At 41.8% G+C, this 12,822-nt stretch overlaps 1 protein-coding gene across 1 annotated transcript; it reads right to left on the bottom strand.

Annotated features, from left to right (window-relative positions):
• Positions 1–6,345: 6,345 nt before the first annotated feature.
• On the bottom strand, positions 6,346–7,743 carry LOC110928098. The gene has a single exon (XM_022171308.1). The coding sequence runs from the start codon at positions 7,741–7,743 to the stop codon at positions 6,346–6,348; it is 1,398 nt and encodes a 465-aa protein (XP_022027000.1).
• Positions 7,744–12,822: the final 5,079 nt, after the last annotated feature.

The raw sequence follows: 12,822 nt of genomic DNA, 5'->3' as shown, positions 1-12,822 counted from the left end.
TCAAGCCTTGAGACAGCAGGATAACCTTAGAGTAAAGGTTATCAAAGTAAAATGTTTTCGGATTCTGTCATTCCTTTCATCCAAACCAACCCAGGATGTCAGGAACGGGATTTGTCAAGTCCTATGGTACCATTACTTACTACCGAGCGGCGTAGCTAATGTTAATGAATGTAGTAAAGAACCGTTTATGCAAACCAAATGTCATACCAAATGTAAACAAGTTATGTGAAAACAATGTACTAAGTATGCTAAGTAAACATACAAAGCAGAAAAGTCATGTAAAACAATGTGCTAATATGCCATGTAAACATATATAGCAAAATAATGTAATGTAAATCAATGTGCTAGCATGTTAAGTAAACATACATAGCAAAACATAATGAAATCATGTACTAATAGTGTACTAATGAACATAGCAAGTATAAGTTGTGAAAACATGGAAAGCATGAAAGTAACAAGTAGGCACATGTGTTTCACCCCAAAATGTTTGGAAAACAGTAAAAGAGGGGACTATGTACTCACTTGAGATTGCTTAGAAGTCGTAGGATAACCACCAAGCAATGCTAGAAGATCACGGGAATCGAACGGCACCTATATAGGTATCTACATTAATAAACGGACCTATCGGTGGATCGGGTAGTACGAGGGTTCGTAAACCAAATAAGTATGGGAACTTATGTAATATGGTTTGACAAAGCCTACATACTAAAACGAAACTTATCCTAAGTGCTTTTGACCCGTTACGACCCGTTTAGGTAGCTTTTTTTTTTTTTGGGTAAAGGGTTACCCCGGTAAATTTTATAAATAACCAATAAGAACAAAGCATGTGCCTGACATAGCACACGCAACTAGCCCCGGCATACCAAGACTAGGCAACAAGAAAACAAGACCAACATCAACTAGCCCGTTTAGGTAGCTTATGCTACTTTAACGCGTCGTTTGCGTAAAACGCGTTCGGAAAGCCTAACTAGTCCTATGACAAGCAAGATATGCCTTAACATGTTTAATATTGTTGCTAAATCAGTTTAGATACCAAAAATTATGTTACATAGGCTTAAAATAAATTTTAGCGTAAAGAGGGTATTTTGGTAATTTACCTAAGGCATAAGAACTACTTATCATACAACTACTTAAACGTCGTGACCATAAGGTATAACCTCGGAAGGTTATTCCCTATACAACTATGGTCACCTAAAATGTTTGGTCGGATCCTAAAGATCGACCAAATGGGTCGGGTTCGTAAGCATAAGCGATTGATTAGATCGCTTACCTTTACGACCCTAAACAAGCACAAATCTAAAAGCGACGAGCTAAACATGCTAGAACATGTTTAGTAATGTTAGAAAACAGGTTTGGTATTAAAACAAACGGTTTTAATACCTAGAGTAGTTTGGTTACAAAATACGCGAGAAAACGCATTTTGGCCGAAACTACGACTCGTCACTGAGCCTAGATAACGTGGTAATCAGTAGGTATAGTCACTAGGGACTATAACCATCGTGATTACGCTCACGTTATGAAGTTCAAACGAACTTCGCATTGACCATAAACTGGTCAATGCAGAAAGTCAAACACAGTTTGACTTTAACGCTAAAACGAACGAAAAACGCAAAAGAATACTTACAGAAGGTCCCCGCAAGATTGATATTCCAAGTATTTCTCAGGTATGAAGTGTTCAACACTTCAACTTAGAGAAAATCTCAGAATTCAAGTGGGTTTTGAGCAAGACATGGTGGGGGTATTTATAGATGTAGTAGAACCGTTAGGATCGTTCGTTGAATAACGTGCTTCGATTTAGGCCGTACACATCAAGCCCATTGTTTTACAAAACCAGGGGAGCCCCCAAACCAGCCCATAGATTGCCCAAAACCATTTGCACAAGTGAGGAACAGCTGGATCAAGCTGGATTGCATTTTCTGGTATCTGGCACCTGCTTACGGACCGTATGGAGTAGGTCTTACGGTCCGTAAGGACCCTGCAGGTCAGAAAGTTTGAATTTTGGCAGAACAGGCCCCTATACCTCCAAACTTGATTTTTGAAGCGTTTTGGCATGTTTAAACCCCGTTAACCCCATTTTAAGGCTCTAAAATGAAGTTAAAGTATAGGGAACTTGAAACATGCTCAAAAATATGTCGGATGTCGGTTCGTTTGGCCGTACGATTGCGTTGTTCGGTTAATTACGACGGAAGTCGTAACGGACGCAAAAATGGTCCAAATTGCGCGACGAATGGATTTTTGACAAGCTAAACACTAAAACATAATATTTTAATGCTTACATAAATTTTTGGATGTCCTGATGTATTCAGAACGTAAGTTATGCGCGAAAATGCAAACTTATGCACTTTTTGACACTTTTAGTCCCTGAATGACCCAAAAGTTTATTTTAGCACACCGAACCCCTCAAAGCCTATTTCTAAGCTATATAAAGGATATTTAGGGTGTGTTTAACTTATGGGCATGTTCCGGAATGTTCGTCACAGTTCAAATCGGCATACTTTCGCAGTTTGTCAATTTTAGTCCCTGTAAGCGAATTAATTTGAATTTTGCCATACCAAAGCCTTCAAAACTTATTTCTAAGTTATGTAAAGGTTATTTAAGGTATGTTATGCATAAATTGATGTTCCAGAGTATTTTTTGCGTTAAACTGATTACGTTTTCGCACCAGTTTGCGCATAATTCTCCAGAAAGCGATATAGAGTTTAAAATTGGATAAAAGTCAAAACATGAAAAACATCAAACACAAATAAACAAACATAGGGATCAAATAACTTTATTTCATTGATAACTGAATTGTTTACAATGATTACAAGCACAGATGTCACAGTCTCCCCTACGTGCGGAAATTTCGTCCCGAAATTTGTTTAGAGGACACTCGTGAGAAAAGATGTGGATACTTCGCCTTCATTTGATCTTCACGTTCCCAAGTAAACTCAGGTCCACGTTTAGATTCCCAGCGAACTTTAACCAACGGAATGCCCTTGCGTTTAAGCCATTTGACTTCACGATCCATAATTTCCACAGGTTTCTCAACAAAATGTAGTGTTTTATCAACACGGATTTCGTCAAGCGGTATGTGGAGGTTCTCATCAGCTAAACACTTTTTGAGATTGGATACGTGGAAAGTAGGATGAACATTTCCAAGTTCAGGAGGTAATGCAAGTCTCTAGGCTACCTTACCGATTCTTTCGACGATCTTGAATGGTCCAACGTATCTAGGTGCAAGTTTTCCTTTCTTTCCAAATCTGATCACACCTTTCCAAGGCGAGACCTTAAGTAATACAGTAATACACGATCACCGACTTGGAATTCTAAGGGCTTGCGTCGTTGGTCCGCGTAACTCTTTTGACGGCTTCGAGCTGCCTGTAAGTTATCACGAACTTTCTTAACCTTGTCAATTGTCTTTAGAATGAGGTCAGGTCCAGTAAGCTGAGCCTCACCTATTTCATTCCAGCAGACTGGTGAACGACATTTTCGACCATAGAGAGCCTCGAAAGGAGCCATGTTGATACTAGAGTGATAACTATTGTTGTAGGAGAATTCAATCAATGGAAGATGTGAATCCCAACTACCACCAAAATCGATCACACAAGCTCTAAGCATATCCTCCAAAGTCTGGATTGTTCTTTCAGTTTGGCCATCTGTTTGTGGATGATATGCTGTGCTCAGATTGAGTTGGGTCCCCATAGCAGATTGCATGGTTCTCCAAAATCGAGAAGAGAAGCGAGCATCCCTATCAGAAATAATGTTCAAAGGAACACCATGTCGAGATACAATTTCATCCACGTAGATTTTGGCCAGATCTTCAGCAGATAGATTCTCACGGATCGGCAGGAAATGCGCTGACTTTATTTTTTTTGGGTAAAGGGTTACCCCAGGTGAATTTTATAAATAACTCAAATAAGTACAAGGGTATGCCAGAGTGACATACCAACTAGGCTCCACAAACCGAAGCCTAGGAAACAACTAAGAAAAAACACAACCCAAGACAAACACAATGTCAAAAACTAACAACAAAAGCCCAAACAAACAAAGCCACGAGCCACACACTCGTGAATAGACACCACCCGAAAGCTAGTCGCTAACCCGGGTCTTCCTCCTGTTCACTTGCAGCGATCTCCCAATTCCTTAACATCATGTCAACTTTGGCATCACCTTTAAATTCAAACCCCATAAGTCGTAGCCTGACTGTTTTCTTGATTCTACCAACCACAGCTTCAACTTTGGCCCGATCATTTGAAAACAAGCATTTGTTCCTCTCAAGCCATATAAAATAAGTAGTCGCCGCAATGATCAACTTGCTAACAATATGCTCCACCTTCTTCGACGACGCATGAAGAAGCATCCAATCCATAACAGATTGCCAAGTATCATCAACCTGATTCAACGACCCCATCGGCTTAATATTCTGCCAAACTGTTACGGAGAACGAACACTGAAAAAACAAGTGGTCCCTAGAGTCACGATCATTTCTGCACAAGGGGCAACACATGAGGTTCATGTTCGTTGCACTTCCTACTTCCCATACAGCCAACCTGTCTTGAGTTTTAAGCTTATTTTTTATCACCAACCATAAGTGGAACGAGTGTCTTGGGATACATTGAGCAAACCAAACTCCATTAACCCACGGCACAAGAGTCGCACGAAATCTAAGCACATTCCAAACCTCCAATGACCGAAAATAACACCGCTTACCCTCCAAATCCTTCCAAAGTGTACGATCTAACATATTCTGGCTCAAGTGGGGAACATCCAAATCGATTAAGACCGGATAAAGATCATACCACGCTGTCGGCCATTTCCATTGCCCATTTACATCAATCAGATCCGCTACAGACGCTGACATGGAAAACCCCGCCTGAGCAATGCGTCTAGGTGTTATAAACGAGCTAAGTGGACTGATGTGACACCAATTATCGGTCCACACATTCGTTTGGAGCCCACTCCTAACCTCCTTCCAAATAAACGGACGGACTATGTCTCGGATGGCCAATATTTTCCGCCAACCCCAACTAATACTACCACGGGGTTGGATATCCCAAAAACTACGGTCTTTCAACTTATAGTCATAGATCCAATCCACCCACAGGGACTTCCTTCGAGTGACAATGCTCCAAATATGGCTGGTCATTAGAGCCTTGTTGACGTCCGCAATGCTCCGAATACCAAGACCGCCCTCCGTCTTTGGCAAACAAACATCCACCCAAGCCACCTTTGCTTTCGCCCTACCCTGCGTCCCCCCATTCCAAAGGAATTTCCTCATGAACTTCTCAAGGTTTTGAATAACTCGAGCCGGAATAATAAAGACCGACGCCCAATAAATATGCATGGAGGATAGAACCGAGTTAATAAGTTGTAGTCTACCCGCGAAAGACAACGATTTATTTAGCCAACTATCAATCTTCTTCTCCATACGATCAACTAGGGGTTTGCAATCTTTATATATCAGCCTTGTTGAAATTAACGGCACCCCCAAGTACTTAACCGGAAGCGAACCCTCCCGAAATGGCATCAAACTAAGAATTTGTTGTCGCACATACAACGGAATATTGCAAAAATACACCGTACTTTTAGCTGGGCTCGGCACAAGACCCGAAACCTTCGTGAATTCCTCTAGAGCTTGTTTCACCTTTCCCACGGACAACACATCCCCATGAACGAAAATAAACAGGTCATCTGCGAAGGACACGTTAATAATTTTCTGTTTAGCACATTGAGCATGGTACTTGAATCCATTACCATACGCAGCCGCATGCTGAAGAAGCAACGATAATATCTCCATAACCAACGTGAATAAATAGGGGGACATAGGATCACCCTGCCGTAACCCCCTTTTCCCTCTAAAGTAACCATGCAAATTCCCGTTAATGCTTATTGAAAACGACGTCGTAGTGACACATGCCATAACCCAAGCAACCATTTTATGATGGAAACCAAACGCCTTAAGCACATTCTCTAAAAAAACTCCAACTAACCGTATCATAGGCTTTTTGAATAGCAATCTTGAAAGCACATCTAGCCGGCCCCTTGTTCAGGTGATAGTTATGCATGAGTTCCTGAGTTAACAAAATATTGTCTGAAATCTTCCTACCAGGGACAAAGGCTGACTGGTTAATACTAACCAACTTCTCTAAACTACCCTTGATTCTGTCCGTAATGATCTTGCTTATGCATTTATACAGAACGTTACAACAAGATATCGGACGGTAATCCAGCACCGAATCCGGAGTATCCACCTTAGGAACAAGAGCCAAGATCGTATGATTTAATTGTTTCAACAGCTTGCCATTGTTAAAAAAATCTAACACAGCAGTAGTCACATCTTCACCCACAATATCCCAAGAAGACTTAAAGAATGCCGATGTACCCATCAGGCCCAGGGGCCTTGTTCTCTCCAATATTAAAAATAGCATTTTTTACCTCCTCTCGAGTCACTTGCCGAACCATATTGGCTGCCCCATCCCTACTAAGCGTATTGACACAAATACTCTCCAAATCAATAGCTGCAACCCGATCCTCAGTCCCCAAAAAATTAGCATAATGAGCTACCAAAGCATCCATAATACCCTCCCCTTCATAACAAGTCCCATTAACATCTTTAATAGATTGAATTCTATTTCTAGCATTCTTGCATTTAACACTATTATGAAAAAACTTAGTGTTTGAGTCACCTGCACATAGCCATTCCACCTTAGCTTTTTGCTTAAGAAAGCATTCTTCATCATAAGCAGCAATCTGAAATTCTTTTAGACATTGAGCCTCCATAATACGAAGATTAGCATCTAACGGGTTGCTTTCCATAAGAGTCTGAATGTCATCAAGCTTCTTCCTCAACCCTGCCACTTTATCATGCAAGTTCCCCTGGTTAAACAGGATCTTACGCAAAAACGGCTTTAAATTCCTCAGCTTCTGGGTGACCGCAAACATATTAAAACCATCCACTCGCTTAACCCACTCCTTTTCCACACATACCCTAAACTCCGGCTTTGAGGTAATGAAGTTAGCGAACTTAAACGGTTTCGGACGAGACCTGACCGACATCGCTAACTTAATAATGCAAGGGGTGTGATCCGAGACCCGAAAGGGATGATATAAGACATACGCATCCTTGAACATCTCCAAAAACTTCATATTACCCATCACACGATCAATCTTTTTAAGCAAGCCGACTCCATTCAACGGTTTTTGGTTCCATGTGTAGTGAAGACCATGCCCTTTAATATCCATTAACTCCGCATATTGAACACAATCATTAAACTCTCTCATACCAATTGAGAGCATAGACGGACCATTCAAAGAATCCTCAATATGTAACGCAGAGTTGAAATCGCCCATAACGACCCAAGGTTTATCAAAGCAAAAACCCTTATGTTTGCATAAGTTTTCCCACAATGACCTTCTCTCCTGATATTTATTCTTCGCATAAACGAAAGAAACAAACACGGAACTATTATCAATTTTAGAGACAACTTGAGCATGGATAACTTGGTCCGATTGGGCCAAAATCATAATATCAACCACATCAGCATTCCACCCCAAAATGATTCTCGTACCTCTATCACATAGACTACCATTCGACGTCCAATTCCAAGACCGGAACACATTGTTACACACCTTAGCAAGCTTAGATATATCCACATGCGATTCAAGAAGAGCACAAACAGATAATTTATTTTCAGACACTAAAAGCCGAACCTCACGTTGTTTCAGGGGGCGGTTCAAACCCCTTATGTTCCAAACAGCCATACTATCCATTAACACCATTGTGACCGGGAGTGCTTGCCCCCTCAGATTGTGATTGCCGCTCACAACGCATATAGTCAGACATTTCAGTAGGAACTCTTTCCACCACCTCATCATCCATTCGAGTAGCTTCCCCATTCTTATCTATCCCCCCCGATTTACCATCACCACCTTTTCGCACATTACCAACATCCATCTCCCCATCATCACCTTGTAACACATCAAACGGGTTGTGATTAGGCACATTATCATTCCTCGTATCATCCTCCTTATACGTTTTCGTGCCTGAAGTACTTGGTCCAAACTTGTTCACCTTCGGCCGATAAACAAATTTCTGCTTTGGCTTTTGTTTTTTGTACGACATACCCCCACGAGCCACCTTCCTCTTATCCACAGTGAAGCCATCCTCATCAACAACCACTTGTTTCTCTTTATTCTGGACATTCTTAACACAAGTCTGGTCATTATGGCCAAATATACAACAACCCGAACAACGTTGTGGCTGCCATTCATATTCAACTTTCACCCGCTCAGTAATGTACCCATCTTCATCAAGCTTCGGAATGGCTACGACAATATGATCTTTCAGCTCGTTATCCGCATCTATCTCAATTAGTGCCCGAGCAAAACTGCTCCTTCCCCAGCTATCCGCACACATATCAGCCGTGTAGCCATCAAGGCGTTTCGGGTTTCCTATCTTGGACGCTATTAAACTCAATCCATCATCTGTGTAGACCAAAATAGGAACATTAAACATTTTAACCCATACCGGAACAGTTTTGATACCCTCCTTCTTCAAACTAACAGATGGCGACCAGACATTTAAAAACAAAGGAACCTTTCTGATTAACCATGGACCCCCTTCCAGCACTTTGGCCATACCCTCCTTCGTGTCGAACTTGAAGAAAAAGAAACCATCCGAGTTCATCATAAGTTTTGAGTAACCAAACTTCGACCATACATTTTTCGCATAATACTCCACCACAGGAAACGGGAGACGATTACCTAAAAAATACCCATACAGAACATTGTCAAATTTCTCCTGAACCTGACGGATGACTTCTCTCGGAATGACCACATCAGCATCTTTAACACTCTCCACAGAATCCATCTTTCTGAATTTAACTTCTCTTTTCTGCCCAGCATTCATCTTTACCTTAGCAGCATAAGAGACATTAACACTATCTGTATTCCCCACCTGAACCGGAACGGTGATCTTTTCCAATTCGTCAATGACATTGATCGGTTGTTGACTACCCCTCCTCGGCAGTAGCGGGTTCCCATCTATGTTCAGAGGTTTAGCAAACATGGACGCTTTGTTTCGTAAGTCTTGAACCTCCACAGGCCTCGAAGTAATGAAAACATCCCCGTACATCCTATCAGAGAACGACCGAAACCCTAAATCATCCAAACCCTTATCGCCGCTAGTGTTGACCGACGTAAAACCCCCAACAGATAACGGCGGCTTTCCCCTATCATCCTTTGGAATACTTGCATACTTGTTACGTTCATCTTGAAGAGACATGTTTCTTGAATCCATAGCAGTAGAAGCAGCAAACCATGCAAAGCAACAACACGTGAAACAAAGAACTAAAAAAGAAACCCCACGGCGACAATACTCAAGAAACCCTAAACAGAAACAAACGAAAACCCTAATCAAGAAATCAAAAGACTAGAAACCAAGGTAAAGTCAAGCAACCCTACTCAGAAGGCACGACAAAACCTCAATCCCTAACCCAGATCAATCACGATTAAGGTTGAAAATCAAGAACTAGGGTTTTACAGGTTGAGTCGCCAGAATCGCCAGAGAGAAGCCATTATTCAATGCGCTGACTTTATAAGACGATCAACAACTACCCAGATGGCATCATGACCTTTCTTAGTGCGCGGGAGTTTAGTAATGAGATCCATAGCAATGTTTTCCCATTTCCAAAGTGGAATCTCTGGTTGCTCCAAAAGACCATAAGGATGTTGGTGTTCAGCCTTAACCTTGAGACAAGTAAGACACTTTGAAACGTACAAGGCAATGTCTTTCTTCATACCAGGCCACCAATACTGAGTACGAAGGTCCTTATACATTTTATCTGAGCCAGGATGAATAGAGTAACGAGACTTATGGGCCTCATCCATAAGCAGAGTGCGAAGATCATCTTGGCTTGGGACCCACAAACGGTCCATGAAATAATACGATCCATCTTCCTTCAGCACAAGATCAGGCTTAATGTGATAGGGTAATTCCTTACCCATCAAGTCTTGTGAAACACAAGTCTGTTGAGCCTGAGTAATACGTGCTTGGATATTAGATCGAGCATGAATAGCAGATTGAACACGAACACAATGAAGCATAGTGCGTTCCTTACGACTCAATGCGTCAGCCACAACATTCGCTTTACCAGGATGGTAGCGAATTTCGCAATCATAGTCGTTTAGGAGTTCGACCCAACGTCTTTGCCTCATGTTGAGTTCTTTCTGATTAAAGATATGCTGAAGACTTTTGTGGCCAGTGAAAACCACGCATTTTGTACCGTACAAATAGTGTCTCCAGATTTTGAGAGCAAAGACAACTACACCCAACTCAAGATCATGAGTGGTGTAGTTTCTCTCATGTACCTTCAATTGCCTTGATGCATAGGCTATGACTTTGTTCCTTTGCATCAGAACACAGCCAAGACCCAATTTCGATGCATCACAGTAAACAACAAAATCATCATTGCCCTCAGGCAAAGTCAGAATAGGTGCATCACAAAGCTTCTGCTTCAAGGTCTGAAATGCTTCATCTTGCTTAGAACCCCATTCAAAGGGTTTGTTCTTCTGAGTTAGTACAGTTAGAGGAACTGCAATCTTTGAGAAGTTCTCGATGAAGCGGCGGTAATAACCCGCAAGACCAAGAAAAGAACGAACCTCAGTAGGAGTAGTAGGCGTATCCCAATCCTTAATCGCACTGATCTTGGAGGGATCTACATGAATACCTTGTTCGTTGACAATATGTCCCAAAAATTGAACTTCCTTAAGCCAAAATTCACACTTGGAGAATTTGGCAAAAAGTTGTTCTTTCTTCAGGAGTTCTAGAGTAAGACGAAGATGGCGCTCGTGATCAGCTCGCGTCTTAGAGTAAATCAAGATGTCATCAATAAAAACGATGATGAACTTATCTAAATAAGGCTTGCAGACCCTATTCATTAAGTCCATGAAAACAGCAGGAGCATTGGTCAAACCGAATGGCATGACTGTGAACTCATAATGCCCGTATCGAGTGCGGAATGCTGTTTTGGGAATATCCTCTTCATGCACACGAAGTTGATGATACCCAGAACGAAGGTCGATCTTCGAGAAGCAAGTAGCACCCTGTAACTGGTCAAAGAGATCATCAATGCGAGGTAGGGGATATCTGTCACACCCCCAAAATCCACATACGGAGTACCACCGCTTGGAGGCGTGACTGACCAGGATCTTAACCACCAATCATATTGAACATGTAATATAGTTAAGTATAGCGGAAGCATTTAAGTAAACCCAAACATAAATATTGATGTGTGAAACATCATAAGTGTTCAAATAGCATTCACGATCCTTTGCCCACAACGACCTGCTCCTCCCTGTGCAAGCTCCATAAAGTACCTAAGGTCCTGCAAGGCATGCAACAGAGGGTCAACAACTAGTTGAGCGAGTTCACAGAAAGTAAATGCGTAATAGTAAGTTCATGAGTATCAAGTGGCTCTACTGGGCCAACATTGGTTGCTATTGGTGGGGGCTTCCCATGTTATTAATCCACTAGACTATGCGTAACCATAAGTGTCCTTCACAACCGAGAACAGTGATACGTACAAGTTTACACAGGATTTACGTAAGTATCCTTCACAACCGAGGATAGGGTACGTGGGGGTTTACGTAGGTTTTACGTAAGTGCCTGACACAACCGAGGCAGTAGTGAGTATCCGTTCACGCAGGTTTTACGTGAGTATCCTTCACAACCGAGGATAGCAAGTAGCATAAGTGTACATAGGTTTTACGTACGTGTCCTGCACAACCGAGGACAATGGTATGGTAGTCTAGTAATGGTATCCGTATGAATCTATTCAACCTTATCCTTTCGATCCCATTCCCAACACCCCGGGAATCCCATGCCTTGGTAAGAGTGTGAACTCACCTTGGGTTGCTCGGCAGATACACAAAGAAAAGAGTTCTTGAACTAAGGTTGGTCAACACGTCCTAACAGGGTTACCATACCAGTCAGGTTTTGGTTACAAGTAATACACATATAAACCATAGCAAACACGTATATATCTTAGCAACCACGTATATACATATATCATAGCAACACATGAACAATCAAAGCATATCATAGTCATGCTTGTGCGTTACGGAGGGTTGGGCCGTTTAACTTGTGCGAGCCCAACCACCTTGTGCGATGCAAAAGTCTAAGCCCAAACACTACCCGGCCCGACATATATGTAAACAGTTCAAACAATCCGGCCCAAATGCATAACAGAATACGGCTCAACAATATCATACAGGTCTTGTGCGATTTGGACAGTTTGTGCGACATGGACTAGATTGTGCGATCAGCCTTTGGGCCTGTCCGGCCCAACAGGTAAATAAACATAATGCTTGTGCGGTTCACTACCTCTTGTGCGACTGGGAATATGTTGTGCGATTCGTTTTGGGCTTTGAGGCCCAACAGTTAAACAAACTTTATCATATGTACGATTCAGTAAACCTTGTGCGACTAGGTTCCTTGTGCGAGTGGACATGGGCTTGTTCGGTCCAATAACAACAATAATAGCTATCTAGCATAACCACGGCCCAACCAAATAGACCAAGATCAGCTTGTGCGACCAGGTCCATCTTGTACGACCGAGTTTGTGCGAATGGCCTCTTGTACGATCAAGAGGCCTTGTGCGGCTGGACTTATGTGAATCCGATTTTATGCCAACCAGTTATGTTGTTTCCATAATTTAAGCAATATTGTTACAATCACCAATTAATTCGGTTGACCAATATAACCGTTTCCTTAGTTAAAATTTTCAATTAACACAATATCAACAAATCAATTAGTAACATATGGATCAAACAAGGCAAGTT

The sequence above is a fragment of the Helianthus annuus genome, chromosome 14, assembly GCF_002127325.2.
Source record: "Helianthus annuus cultivar XRQ/B chromosome 14, HanXRQr2.0-SUNRISE, whole genome shotgun sequence".
Taxonomy (NCBI): domain Eukaryota; kingdom Viridiplantae; phylum Streptophyta; class Magnoliopsida; order Asterales; family Asteraceae; genus Helianthus; species Helianthus annuus.
Note: the sequence above shows the minus strand (reverse complement) of the source record. Positions and strands in the feature narration are given on the sequence as shown.